This window comes from Pelophylax lessonae, assembly GCF_965119305.1.
Source record: "Pelophylax lessonae genome assembly, chromosome: 3".
NCBI lineage: Eukaryota > Metazoa > Chordata > Amphibia > Anura > Ranidae > Pelophylax > Pelophylax lessonae.
In genome coordinates this window covers 656,941,747-656,957,604 of record NC_138770.1, presented here as the reverse complement: position 1 = coordinate 656,957,604, position 15,858 = coordinate 656,941,747, and the positions used below count along the sequence as shown (strand labels likewise).

Here is a 15,858-nt window from a genome sequence, read left to right as displayed (position 1 = left end):
AGTCAGAGCGACTTGTGTCGCTCCTATTAGAACGGCTCCTGTAGCAGTCAATGGACCGCGAGGGACCGCGACTTGTCAGGCTGACAAGTCGCCTTATGCCCCGTACACACATGCAGATTATCTGAAGACTTTTGTATGTAGTGCAAGGGCCTGCCGGATTGCATACAAATTGAAAGTGTTTAGGTTTGACCTCATATTATATGGTTTTGGTAAGTCTGCAGACAAAAGTCTTCAGATAATCTGCACGTGTGTACGGGGCATTAGTATGAATGGACTCTTAGACCAACTGAGATTTTACAATGTATTCATTTCAATCCGGAGCATGCGTGCTCTGAACAGTCACACAAGGGTTAACCACATATAAGCGCTATATAAACCCACCGATGATTAATGATGGCAGCAATAATCGTCATGAATGATGCCAATGTATTTTTCCAAGTTACCTTTGGGGCTGTATTAAAGTGGGCCGGACTTTTGACATGTCTGCCATAGAGAATCTGTGGGGTATTGTCAAGAGGAAGATAAGAAACACCAGACCCAACCATGCAGATGAGCTGAAGGCCGCTATCAAAGCAACCTGGGCTTCCATAACACCTCAGCAGTGCCACAGGCTGATCGCCTCCATGCCACGCCGCATTGATGCTGTAATTCATGCAAAAGGAGCCCCGACCAAGAATTGAGTGCATACATAGTTAGTGAGGTCGAAAAAAAGACATCCGCCCATTCAGTTCAACCTATGATGTGTGTGTTTGCTGTTAACCGTACATTGTATACCCCTGTATGTTGTACATTGTATACCCCTGTATGTTGTACATTGTATACCCCTGTATGTTGTACATTGTATACCCCTGTATGTTGTACATTGTATACCCCTGTATGTTGTACATTGTATACCCCTGTATGTTGTACACTGTATACCCCTGTATGTTGTACATTGTATACCCCTGTATGTTGTACATTGTATACCCCTGTATGTTGTACATTGTATACCCCTGTATGTTGTACATTGTATACCCCTGTATGTTGTACACTGTATACCCCTGTATGTTGTACACTGTATACCCCTGTATGTTGTACACTGTATACCCCTGTATGTTGTACACTGTATACCCCTGTATGTTGTACACTGTATACCCCTGTATGTTGTACACTGTATACCCCTGTATGTTGTACATTGTATACCCCTGTATGTTGTACATTGTATACCCCTGTATGTTGTACATTGTATACCCCTGTATGTTGTACATTGTATACCCCTGTATGTTGTACACTGTATACCCCTGTATGTTGTACACTGTATACCCCTGTATGTTGTACACTGTATACCCCTGTATGTTGTACATTGTATACCCCTGTGTGTTGTGGTCTTTAAGGTGCCCATCTAATAGTTTTTTTTAAACTATCGATGCTCCCCGCTGATACGACTGTTTGTACATGGACATACTTTTCATTAAGCCAACATTTCTGTAATAAAAATACTTTTTTAAAATTATTTTATTGATCCTATTTAACCACTTTACCACCGGAGGATTTTGCTGTCTTACGTCCAGGCCACTTTTTGCGATTCGGCACTGTGCGACTTTAACTGACAATTGCGCTGTCGTGCGACGCCGTACCCAAACAAAATTTACATCCTTTTTTTTCCCACAAACAGAGCTTTCTTTTGGTGGTATTTGATCACCTGTGCGATTTTTTTACTTTTTGCGCTATAAACAAAAAATTTTGAAAAAATAACAACATTTTTCACATTTTTTTTATATGAAATTCCCCCCCAAAAAATGTAAAAATCAAAATTTTTTTAAATTTTTGGCCAATTTGTTTTCTGCTACATATGTTTGGTTAAAAAAAATCGCAATAAGCGTATTTTGATTGGTTTGCGCAAAAGTTATTGCGTTTACTAACTAAGGGAAAGATTTCTGTTATTTTTGGTGTTTTTTTTTTTTAACGAGTAATGGCGGCGATCTGCGATTTTTTTTTTTTTTTTTTTTTTTTTGCAGTACTGCGACATTGCGGCGGACAGATCGGACCCTTGACTGACATTTTTGACACTTTTGGGGGTACCAGTGACATTACTACAGTAATCAGTGCTATAAATATGCACTGTTACTGTAAAAATGACACTGGCAGGGAAGGGGTTAATTTTATTGGAGAGGGAGGGGTTAATGTATGCCTGGTGCTTACTGACATGTGTGGGGGGAGGTGACTGAGTGACACAGGGACAGATCGCATGGTCACCTATGCATTTGGCATTTTATTAAAACTCTGTGTGTAACTCATCTATATAAAATATTTGAGTTTCACTTTTTGAATTGAATTACTGAAATAAATTAACTTTGTGATAATCTAATTTTATGAGATGCTCCTGTGTGTGTATATATATATATATATATATATGTGTGTGTGTGTGTATATATATATATATATATATATATATATATATATATATATATATATATATGTATGTGTGTGTGTGTGTATATATATATATATATATATATATATATATATATATATATATATATATATATATATATATATATATATATATATATATATATATATATATATAGTATATGGACAGCAATTTAATTGGTGGGCAGCCTCCGTGTTACTGTGATAATAAATTGTCTAGAACATTTCTATTATGAATAACTGATGCCCTGTTCCTCTCACTTTTCAGCAACGGGCCAGAGAAGTTGTTGATTGGAGGACGTATGTGGAAGAGGAGGAAAGGGTCCAGAAGGACCTGGAGGTGATCAGCGCTAAACAATACGAGCACAGAGAGGCTCACCGGAAGACCCTGGATACTTTCTATGGCATGAACTGGAAGCAGAAAAATGCTGCCTTGTATAAGGCCAATAGGCACCTGGTATTAAATAGAACATCAGAGAAGATGACGAGTGACAATCCCTCTGTCCCTCTAATAGTGAAAGGTGACTATCCATGTCATCCTTCCTACACACCACTGGGTTTCATTACTGGGACAATACACTGGGGGGGGATGGCAGGCTATCTTTCCACTTAGAACCAAGGCATTGGTCATGCTGTACATTATATATTCCACACTGCTCCACTCTGTACACTGTGCTATACCTGATATACTCTATACTGCTAAATCTGTACACTGTGCTATACCTGATATACTCCATACTGCTAAATCTGTACACTGTGCTATACCTGATATACTCCATACTGCTAAATCTGTACACTGTGCTATACCTGATATACTCCATACTGCTAAATCTGTACACTGTGCTATACCTGATATACTCCATACTGCTAAATCTGTACACTGTGATATATACGTCATACTGTTAAATCTGTACATCGTGCTGTATATTATATACCCCACACTGCACTGTGCTACACAGTATATACTTTACACCGCTACACTTTTTATACTGCACTATACATGATATACTCAATACTGTTAAATCTGTACACTGTGCTATACATTATATACTACATACTGTTAAATCTGTTCACTGTGCTATACATTATATACTCCAACCTGTGCCAGTCTGTGCTGTATAATATATACTTCAAACAGTTCCACTCTGTACACTGTGCTATACTTTATATAACCTATACTGCTAAATGTACATTGTCCTGTTCTTTATTTACTCCTTACTGCTCTACTCTGAGATTCACATTACATACTTTGCACACTGTTCCACTATATACACTGTGCTATACATGATATACTCCTGTTCAATATGTACACTGTTCTGTACATTATATACTCCACACTATATATAATATATACTTCACACCGTTCCACTCTGTACACTGTGCTATACATTATATATTTCACTCTGCGCTATATACTGTGCTATTCATTATATGCTCCCCTCTGCTCAATCTGTGAACTGTGATGCACATTATATGCTCCACTCAGTGCTTTATAGTATACTCTTCATACTGTTCCACTCTGGACACTGTGCTATTCATGATGTATTCCACTGTGCTATACATTAGATATATATTCCACTCTGCTGCTCTGTATACTGTGACATACATTATATATTCCTCTCTGCACTATATACTGTGCTATACATTATATGCTCCCCTCTGCTCAATCTGTGCACTGTGATGTACATTATTTACTCCACTCAGTGCTATATAGTATACGCTTCATACTGCTCCACTCTGGACACTGTGCTATTCATGATATATTTCACTGTGCTATACATTATATATTCCACTCTGCTCTGTATGCTGTGCTAAACATTCTATTTTCCACTCTGCTCTGTACACTGAGCTATATATAGATATATATATATAATATTCCACTCTCCTCTGTACACCATGCTATACACTATATATTCCACTCTCCTCTGTACACCATGCTATACATTATATATTCCACTCTCCTCTGTACACCATGCTATACATTATATATTCCACTCTGCTCTGTACACTGTGCTATACATTATATATATATATATATATATATATATATATATACATATATATATATATATATATATATATATATATATATATATATATATATATATATATTCCACTCTCCTCTGTACACCATGCTATATATTATATATTCCACTCTGCTCTGTGCACTGTGCTGTACATTATATACTCTACACCGCTCTACTCTGTACACTGTGTTGTACATTTAGTACACTGTTGCATACTCCACAATCTTCCTATTGTCTCCTGTGGCCCATCAGGCTTGCCTCAGGTTGTATTTATTATCACAGTCCCTCCTGGGTCCATAGGGGGCAGCCTTTTGTTTCTAGTTAGTAAATATGTGTTCTTTAGAAGAAACATTTCCTCGATATTCTCTGGGCACTGCAAAGTATTCCTCCACCATCCTGGGAGTCAGTGGTTTGGCAATGCTGCACATGCGTTGGCTGCCCTCTACAGGGTATAATGGTCAGTGCACCTCCTCGCAGGTCTTGTAATATAACACGTGTTGCAGATTTCACACAGTTTCCTTTGTACGGTGGAGTCAAAAGGTAGCAGGAAAAAAAGTGCTGAATGCAACAAGAAAGGGACTGAAAACTGACTGAAGAGGGAGTGCGCCTGCCAGCATTGGGAACCACATGGATTAAAAACGCATTATCAGAGGATTAAAGCTGCAGGGAAATGTAATTTACTCTTTTCTTCCCCATGTGTCACTGTCTCCCCCATTTCTTTGTCTAGGAGATGTAGACGGGTCTGTGGAAGCCATTCTGAATGTCATTGACACCTACGATGCTGAAGAGGAGTGTGAGCTGAACTTGGTCCATTTTGGTATCGGGGACATTTGTGAGAATGACATTGTTCTGGCAGAAACCTTTAATGGTAAGCTAGCAAGGGAAAGGATCTATTTTATCTTTAGATGTGAAAATAATCAGCTTGATGTTAAAGTTTATCTAAACCCAAGAACAAAAAGGTTGATAGTATTGCAGCTAGCTGTTCCTTCGATGTAGCGGCTGCATTCATTTCTTTTTTATGTTACATTATTTATCCTTTATTTTAACCACTCCCCTCCCAGCTAATTGTCAAATGACAGCCGGGGGCGGAACCTTCATGGGGCCGTGCTGCGAGGTGATCTGTCACCAACTGTGCCCACATGACACAGCCGCTAACTTGGCCCTCTGCCGGCACCATGTGATCGCTGTGACCAATCACATGGAACAGACAGGGCCAATCACAACCCATCTGTACCATGTGATCACTGTGACCAATTCCAGTAGATCACATGACAATTTTAAACAATGAATGACTTTGATTCATGCCGTTCATTGTGTACAATTGTGTTGCTAGCTGTGATTGACACAGACAGGGCCAATCACAGCCCATCTGTGCCATGTGATTAGCTGTGGCCAATCACAGTAGGTCACATGACAATTGTAAACAATTAATGGCTTTGATTCATGCCATTCATGGTATATAATTGTGTTGCTAGCTGTGGTTGGCCACAGTGATTACATGGAACAGACAGGGCTAATCACAACCCATCTGTACCATGTGATCACTGTGACCAATCGCTGTAGATCACATGACAATTTTAACCACTTAAGCCCCGGAAGATTTTACCCCCATTCCGACCAGGGGGTATTTTGCGATTCGGCACTGCGTGACTTTAACGGAAAATTGCGCGGTCGTGCGACGCTGTACCTAAACGAATTTGGCGTCCTTTTTTTCCCACAAACAGAGCTTTCTTTTGGTGGTATTTGATCACCTGTGCGATTTTTTGATCACGCGCTATAAACAAAAAAAGAGCGTCAATTTTGCAAAAATAGCAATATTTTTCACATTTTTTTATATGAAATTCCCCAAAAAAAAATGTAAAAATCAAAATTTTTTTAACTTTTTCGGCCAATTTGTTTTATGCTACCTATGTTTGGTAAAAAAAATCGCAAAAAGCGTATTTTGATTGGTTTGCGCAAAAGTTATCGCGTTTACTAACAAAGGGAAAGATTTTTGTCATTTTTGTTGTTTTTTTTTTTAACGTGTAATGGCGGCGATCTGCGATTTTTTTTTTTTTTTTTTTTTTTTTTTTTTTTTTTTTTTTTTTGCGGTACTGAGACATTGGGGCGGACAGATCGGACCCTTGACTGACATTTTTGACACTTTTGGGGGTACCAGTGACATTTCTACAGTAATCAGTGCTATATATATGCACTGTTACTGTAAAAATACACTGGTAGTGAAGGGGTTAACTTTATTTGGGAGGGAGGGGCTGTGTGTATCCCTAGGGGCGTGCTTTCTACTGTGATTGGCTGTGGCTTCAGCTGTAAGGACACTAATCAACGGATCTACATACTAGATCCGAGTGATCAGTGTCTTAACAGCAAGGAGAATGACAGGTGGCTTGTTTACACAAGCTGCCTGACATTCTCCCTCTCCCCCGCCGATCGCCGAGTGACCGGCGGACATCGGGTCCGCCGGTCACACGCGCGGGGGGGCCCGTGACCACGCGGGAGCGCGCCTCCGGGGGCGCGCGCTCGCTCCCTAGACCCTCACAAGCTAGTGACGTAGCCCTACGTCACTTTGCCTGTGAGGGGCTGACTGCCGACGTAGATCGGCGTTAGGCAGTCGGCAAGTGGTTAAACAATTAATGGCTTTGATTAATGCCATTCATTGTATACAATTGTGTTGCTAGCTGTGATTGACACAGACAGGGCAAATCACAGCCCATCTGTGCCATGTGATTAGCTGTGGCCAATCACAGTAGATCTCATGACAATTTTAAACACTGAATATCTTTGATTCATGCCATTCATTATATACAATTGTGTTGCTAGCTGTGGTTGGCCACAGTGATTGCATGGAACAGACAGGGCCAATCACAACCCATCTGTACCATGTGATCGCTGTGACCAATCACAGTAGATCACATGACAATTTTAAACAATTAATGGCTTTGATTCATGCCATTCATTGTATACAATTGTGTTGCTAGCTGTGATTGACACAGACAGGGCCAATCACAGCCCATCTGTGCCATGTGATTCGCTGTGGCCAATCACAGTAGATCTCATGACAATTTTAAACACTGAATATCTTTGATTCGTGCCATTCATTATATACAATTGTGTTGCTAGCTGTGGTTGGCCACAGTGATTGCATGGAACAGTCAGGGCCAATCACAACCCATCTGTACCATGTGATCGCTGTGACCAATCACAGTAGATCACATGACAATTTTAAACAATTAATGGCTATGATTCATGCCATTCATTGTATACAATTGTGTTGCTAGCTGTGATTGACACAGACAGGGCCAGTCACAGCCCATCTGTGCCATGTGATTAGCTGTGGCCAATCACTGTAGATCTCATGACAATTTTAAACACTGAATATCTTTGATTCATGCCATTCATTATGTACAATTGTGTTGCTAGCTGTGGTTGGCCACAGTGATTGCATGGAACAGTCAGGGCCAATCACAACCCATCTGTACCATGTGATCGCTGTGACCAATCACAGTAGATCACATGACAATTTTAAACAATTAATGGCTTTGATTCATGCCATTCATTGTATACACTTGTGTTGCTAGCTGTGATTGACACAGACAGGGCCAATCACAACCCATCTGTACCATTTGATCGCTGTGACCAATCACAGTAGATCACATGACAATTTTAAACAATAAATGGCTTTGATTCATGCCATTCATTGTATACAATTGTGTTGCTAGCAGTGATTGACACAGACAGGGCCAATCACAGCCCATCTGTACCATGTGATTAGCGGTGGCCAATCACAGCTAAGCACAACAATACACACTAAACAATTTCATTCATTAAAAATGGTTGCTTATACCACTGCTGATACCATGTCCCAAGAGTAGTACAGTGTTACTATGTTTGTGCACAGGGAGTTAAAAAAAAGTGTGGAAAAAATGTAATAAAAAAGAAAAAACAAATTTAAATAATTAAAAAAATATATATATAAAATGTATATATTTTTTTTACATACTGTCATTGTCCCTGATTACCGCCACACCAGTTATATGATGACGCTGTAGTGCACTGGTGAAAAAAAAACAATTTTTTAAAAATGTCCTAATTTTCCAAAATATTGCGAGAAAAAAATGGCAACTTTAAAATACTCGACCTACCTCTTGCTAAATACCTTGGATTGTCTAATTTCCAAAAAAAGGGGTTATTTGGTGATATTTGTACTGTCCTGTGCATAGATAATATATGCATATAATCCATCAGTACATGGATGATAAGCCATCAGTACATAATCCATCAGTACATCAGGGTCGATTGATTTTCAGATATATACCATAGACTCTGTGTAACTTTCCTACAGACTAAATAATATACACTGATTTGGGTTTATTTTCACCAAAGAAATGTAACCGAATACAGTTTGGCCTAAATTTATGAAGAACGTATATTTATTTGCAAAATGTTGTAACTTTGAAACTTTTACAATTTTTGGGTCTTTTTTTTAGCTTATTTAGTAACAAACAAAAAAAAAAAAACCCAGTGGTGATCACATACCATCAAAAGAAAGCTTTATTTGTGTGAACAAAATGATAAACATTTCATAGGGGAACAGTGTAGCATGACCGCGCAATTGTCATTCAAAGTGCAACAGTGCTGAAAGCTGAAGATTGGCCTGGGCAGGAAGGGGGTGAAAGTGCCCTGTATTGAAGTGGTTATCCTGGTAATCCTGCCATTATAGTGGTTGTAAAGCCTTAAGGTTTTACACCTTAATGCACATGTGTCAAACACAAGGCCCGCGGGCCGAATCCGGCCCTCCAGGCCATTTCATGTGGCCCTCGCACCTCTCATGCAGCTGCAGGAGAGCTCCAGCCCTGGTCCTCCTCTAGACCCTGTACTTTTTTGCTTTCCAGCAATGCCTACAGCCTCTTCCCAGCAGCAGCTCAGGATAAGGGATGATATAAGGGAGGGTGGGGGACTCAACTTCTGATGGGGGAGAGGCTCTTGACATCTTGTGTAAGGGTAGGGGATGCTCTGGACATCTAGTCTTAAAGATACAACCGGCCCTTTTGAGGGCAATCCTAATGCTGATGCGGCCCACGATTAACTTTAGTTTTAAACCCCTGTCTTAATGCAATCTATACATTAAGGTGAAAAACCTTCTGTGCTGCAGCTCCCCCCCAGACCCCCCTTTTTCTTACATGAGCCTGATACAGCGATATGTACGAGCCCCAGCACCTCCAGCTGCTGTCTCTTTCCTCATTGGACAGATTGATAGCAGTGGGAGCCATTGGCTTTCTGTAGAAGCACCTGAAGAATAGGAGGGGCCTGGAGCGCCCGCGGGGACCCCAGAAGAAATGGATAAACCGTTACACAGAGCAGGTAGGTATAGGCATAATTGTTAAAATAAAAAACTTTTACAACCACTTTAACTCCCTTCCTGTCCTAGGGTGACCGCTGTACTGAGCAGCATTGTCCCCCTAGGACAGGTAATGTTAGGACTACATCACACCTCCCTCCCTGCAAACCAGGGGAAGGTGTTTTGTAGTCAGAGATAGCAGGGAAGAATGCTGCCTGGTAACAGTACAGGGTGTACAGCACCTGACCACCTTGGTATCGGGGCTTTGAGCAGCGCTGATCTTTTGAAACTTCTATCGCTAACAGAGACTATTTTATTAGAGGAAATGGTAAAGGTTGCCATTCCCACATCTTGTATGGCAGCCTTGTGCAGTGTTATGTTTTTAGTTGCTTTATACAAAGTTGGTTAATAAAAGAAAAATTATTTCATTCAAGATAATGTGTTCTCTCCAGCAATTTGTAATGATACATATCTTTACATCTTCTAGAACAGGGATCCTCAAACTACGGCCCTCCGGGTGTTGCAGAACTACACATCCCATGAGGCATTGTAAAACTCTGACATTCGCAGACATGACTAGGCATGATGGGAATTGTAGTTCCTGAACAACTGGAGGGCCATAGTTTGAAGACCCCTGTTCTAGAACTATAAATGTTTATCTGCTGTCTACTTGGAGGTCCCTGACCTGTACATCACCGGCCTCCTTCGTAACATCCTATAAATCCGTATTACCCAATGGGGATGGCATGGCACCCCGGGGTGTCGGCTGGGTTCATTAAGGGTTTTGTGCTGCACCTGAGATTTTTGCACAGTGACATGCAAACATTTCCATGGCTTAGGTGAACCGGCTGCCAGCCATGGAAAATGCACAATGCTTATCCAAGGCAGCCGCAGCATTCAGAGGGTGATGAGTCTGCCTACTTCATGACCTGCTCTGTCTGCTGCCCACTGCTGTGCTGCCATGATGTGGTGAAGATCTGAATGTGATTCTTGGGTGAAAGGGATGGGCTGAAGATGTGATTAGGGAATGGGGGACTAAGGACTCTTATTTGATAGGAAGGAACTGAAGACTCTAATGTGAAAGGAAGGGACTGAGGACACAAATGTCAAAGAGAGGGTCTGAGGACACCAATGTCAAAGAGAGGGTCTGAGGACACCAATGTCAAAGAGAGGGACTGAGGACACCCATGTCAAAGTGAGGGACTGAGGACACCCATGTCAAAGTGAGGGACTGAGGACACCCATGTCAAAGTGAGGGACTGAGGACACCCATGTCAAAGTGAGGGACTGAGGACACCCATGTCAAAGTGAGGGACTGAGGACACCAATGTCAAAGTGAGGGACTGAGGACACCAATGTCAAAGTGAGGGACTGAGGACACCAATGTCAAAGAGAGGGACTGAGGACACCAATGTCAAAGAGAGGGACTGAGGACACCAATGTCAAAGAGAGGGTCTGAGGACACCAATGTCAAAGAGAGGGTCTGAGGACACCAATGTCAAAGAGAGGGTCTGAGGACACCAATGTCAAAGAGAGGGTCTGAGGACACCAATGTCAAAGAGAGGCACTGAGGACACCAATGTCAAAGAGAGGCACTGAGGACACCAATGTCAAAGAGAGGCACTGAGGACACCAATGTCAAAGAGAGGCACTGAGGACACCAATGTCAAAGAGAGGCACTGAGGACACCAATGTCAAAGAGAGGCACTGAGGACACCAATGTCAAAGAGAGGCACTGAGGACACCAATGTCAAACAGAGGGACCGAGGGCTCTAATGTCAAACAGAGCGAATGAGGACCCTAATGTTAAAGAAGGGGGGGGGCTTGGAACTGAGGACTCAATGAAAGGCAGAAGGGTTGGACTAAAGACTAATGTGAAAAGAGAGGGGGATTGGGGACTGAGGACTATGATGATAAAGGTGGGGGACTAGGTTCTCTCTTATGAAAGAGAGTGGGGGCTGAAAATGCCCACGTGAAAGGCAAAAGGGGGGGGGGGGGGTTGACCTGAGGACTCTTATGTGAAGGAAGGGGTGGGGGGGCAATAAGACTCTGAGGTCAAGGGGGGCATAAAGACTGATGTGAAGGGGTGAGTGGGGACTGAGGCCTCCAATGTTAGGGGGGGGGGACTGTGGACTCTGATGTGAAAGGTGGTGGGAGCAGGGTTGAACTGAGGACTGTGATGTGAAAGGGGGGGGGGTGAGGATTCTACTGTGAAAGAAGGACTCTGGTGTAAAGGTGGACCCCATTTTAGACTGCTTGTAAGCAAACATTACAGATTCTTCAGATTGTAATGACTGTAACAGCGTAGAATACCAAAATCTCCCCTCCTTTAATCACCATGTGTCTTTTTTTTCTTATTCAGGTAGTATTTATGGATTCAATGTAAATGCCAACAAAACTGTCCAGCAACTAGCAGATAAGAAGAAAATCCCCATCAAACTCCATAAGATCATCTACCATCTTGTTGAAGACCTGAAGGAGGAGCTCAACAGTAAACTGGCCCCAGTAACAGAAGAGATTGTCAAAGGTGGGAAGAGCGTTCTGGGAGGGACATTTTAATCTTTCATGGCAGGTGTTCCTAACCTCCGTCCTCCAGTACCCCAACTGGTCATGTTTTCGGGATTTCCTTCACCTTTCACAGTTCACATTCTGAAATCTAGCTTCCCTATGTAACAAAATACCATTAATGTACATCGGTTGCAGTAAAATACAAGCTTTCTTTGGTTTTGAGAACAAGGCCTTACCTTAGTCCTTGCTGTATTTCTTAGTAAGCTTCAGAGACTCGCTGGTATAGATTTGAGACAGAGAAACCAGTAAGACACATGAAGGAGTTTACCACCAGCTGTCCTCATTAACACACAAACTTCACCCAGCAACAAAGATTGCACAGCAAACCCCGACATTTCTCCACGCATGCATTTGCCTGGCTTCCCCAGTGTCCCTCCAGACGGGCTCAGGCTGAATACTAACCTCCCTGGGGCCACAAGCAGCCCATTGGACACCCCTGATGTAGTGCAAGAGCCTGCCTGATTGCATACAGAGTGATCGGAGACATGGTGTGCCCTCCTATTATATGGTTTTGCTAAATCTAAAGGAGATTGGTATGAACTATGCCATTGGAAAACCATATAATCTACTTTCCATGCATTTTTGATGCAGAACTTAGTTTTTTAGGTTCACACTAATCCGACTCTTTGAAGTCGCCCGTGCAGCGCGACTTCAGATCGGCTTGAAAACGACTTCTCATCATAGAAGTCAATGCAAGTCGCTCCGACTTTGCCAAAAAATAGCGCAGGACTCGAGTCCCTCTGATTAGAACAGTTCCATTGCATAGCATTGGAAGCTACTTGTCAGGCGACCAAGTCGCCTGACAAGTCGGATTAGTGTGAACCGGCACTTAAACGCACTGGACTACATGTGGTGTAAACTGGCTCTTAATTCGTTTTTTTTTTTTTTCTACACTATTGCTTTTATTTTATTTATTTTTCTTATCACTTTTATTGCTGTCACAGGGAATGTAAACATCCTTGTGACAGCAATAGGCATGTGACAGGTACTCTTTATGGAAAGATCTGGGTTCTACAAGACCACAAAATTCCTCCTCTGCCCTTAAAAGCATTCAAAACACCAAGATCTGTTTTTGAATGCTTTTGATTTTTTTTTTAACCACTTTACCACCGGAGGATTTTGCTGTGTTACGTCTGGGCCACTTTTTGCGATTCGGCGCTGTGCGACTTTAACGGACAATTGCGCGGTCGTGCGACGACGTACCCAAACAAAATTTGCGTCTTTTTTTTCCCACAAACAGAGCTTTCTTTTGGTGGTATTTGATCACCTGTGCGATTTTTACTTTTTGCGCTATAAACAAAAAAAAAGCGTTTATTTTGAAAAAATATTGTTATAAATTTTTTTTATATGAAATTCCCCCCCAAAAAATGTAAAAATCTAAATTTTTTTACATTTTTGGCCAAATTGTTTTCTGCTACCTATGTTTGGTAAAAAAAATCACAATAAGTGTATTTTGATTGGTTTGCGCAAAAGTTATTGCGTTTACTAACTAAGGGAAAGATTTTTGTCATTTTTGGTGTTTTTTTTTTTTTTTAACCACTTAAGCCCCGGAAGATTTTACCCCCATTCCGACCAGGGGGTATTTTGCTATTCGGCACTGCGTGACTTTAACGGACAATTGCACGGTCGTGCGACGCTGTACCTAAACGAATTTGGCGTCCTTTTTTTCCCACAAACAGAGCTTTCTTTTGGTGGTATTTGATCACCTGTGCGATTTTTTGATCACGCGCTATAAACAAAAAAAGAGCGTCAATTTTGCAAAAATAGCAATATTTTTCACATTTTTTTATATGAAATTCCCCAAAAAAAAAATTTAAAAATCAAAATTTTTTTACTTTTTCGGCCAATTTGTTTTATGCTACCTATGTTTGGTAAAAAAAATCGCAAAAAGCGTATTTTGATTGGTTTGCGCAAAAGTTATCGCGTTTACTAACAAAGGGAAAGATTTCTGTCATTTTTGTTGTTTTTTTTTTTAACGTGTAATGGCGGCGATCTGCGATTTTTTTTTTTTTGCGGTACTGCGACATTGGGGCGGACAGATCGGACCCTTGACTGACATTTTTGACACTTTTGGGGTTACCAGTGACATTTCTACAGTAATCAGTGCTATATATATATGCACTGTTACTGTAAAAATACACTGGTAGTGAAGGGGTTAACTTTATTTGGGAGGGAGGGGCTGTGTGTGTCCCTAGGGGCGTGCTTTCTACTGTGATTGGCTGGGGCTTGAGCTGTATGGACACTGATCAACGGATCTACATACTAGATCCGAGTGATCAGTATCCTAACAGCAAGGAGAATGACAGGCAGCTTGTTTACACAGGCTGCCTGACATTCTCCCTCTCCCCCGCCGATCGCCGAGTGACCGGCGGACATCGGGTCCGCCGGTCACACGCGCGGGGGGGGTCCGTGACCACGCGGGAGCGCGCCTCCGGGGGCGCGCGCTCGCTCCCTAGACCCTCACAAGCTAGTGACGTAGCCCTACGTCACTTTGCCTGTGAGGGGCTGACTGCCGACGTAGATCGGCGTTAGGCAGTCGGCAAGTGGTTAACGAGTAATGTCGGCGATCTGCGTTTTTTTTTTTTTTTTGCGGGACTGAGACATTGCGGCGGACAGATCGGACCCTTGACTGACATTTTTGACACACTTGGGGGTACCAGTGACATTACTGCAGTAATCAGTGCTATATATATGCACTGTTACTGTAAAAATGACACTGGCAGAGAAGGGGTTAATTTTATTGGAGAGGGAGGGGTTAATGTATGCCTGGTGCTTACTAACGTGTGTGGGGGGAGGTGACTGTGTGAGTCAGGGACAGATCGGATGTTCAGCTATGCTGAACACTCTGATCTGTCACTCCCTGTCACTTAGGAGATCCGCCCGCTCTGTTTACACAGGCGGGCGGATCTCCAAACTAGATTCCCCGACGATCGGGGAAGAGCAGCGGCGATCGCCGCCGCTCCTCCCCTGGCCCGACTCCCGCTGTGACTGAAAACAGCGGGAGCGCGCCTCCGGCGGCGCGCGAGCGCCGCCTAGAGGGGGAGGAGTCTAGCGACGTAGTACTACGTCGCTAGACGATAACGAGCCACGTTGCTGCAGTAGCAGCAACGTGAGCAGACGTTATGTGGTTAAATGGCGCCGTTGACATCCAGGTTAACCTGGAGGTGATGTCAGCTTATCGCTTTCTGGTTACCATAGCCAAGAGCTGATCCGGTCTTTGTTCGGCTCTCCGACCAGCCAGCAGAAGTGCTGGCTGATTGTTTGGGTCTCCCAATGGGACGGGAAAGCCAGAGAAAAGCCGTTGTAGGTGGCGGGAGGGGATGTCCCCACCCACTGCTTGTAAAAGCAATCCAGCGACTAGTTAGCCATTAGGATTGCTTTAACAAGAGAGCCGACCGCCAGCTGTAAAACGCGGTACAGCCACTTGCAGTTTAGTGATGTGTGGGTACGTCGCTGGTCTGGAAGTGGATATACTATACCTGGCCAATGTCCCTAGAAGCTGGAAATCACTGAAAT

General features: G+C 42.4%; 1 protein-coding gene across 1 annotated transcript in view; it reads left to right on the top strand.

The window, feature by feature from the left end:
- The window catches only part of MTIF2 (mitochondrial translational initiation factor 2), a 74,201-nt gene that overhangs the window by 36,749 nt on the left and 21,594 nt on the right, over positions 1-15,858 (top strand). Inside the window, exons 10-12 of the mRNA XM_082251729.1 lie at positions 2,681-2,933; positions 5,167-5,307; positions 12,137-12,301. Of these exons, the coding sequence (XP_082107855.1) occupies positions 2,681-2,933; positions 5,167-5,307; positions 12,137-12,301 (559 nt within the window). The remainder of the gene's footprint in view (positions 1-2,680; positions 2,934-5,166; positions 5,308-12,136; positions 12,302-15,858) is intronic.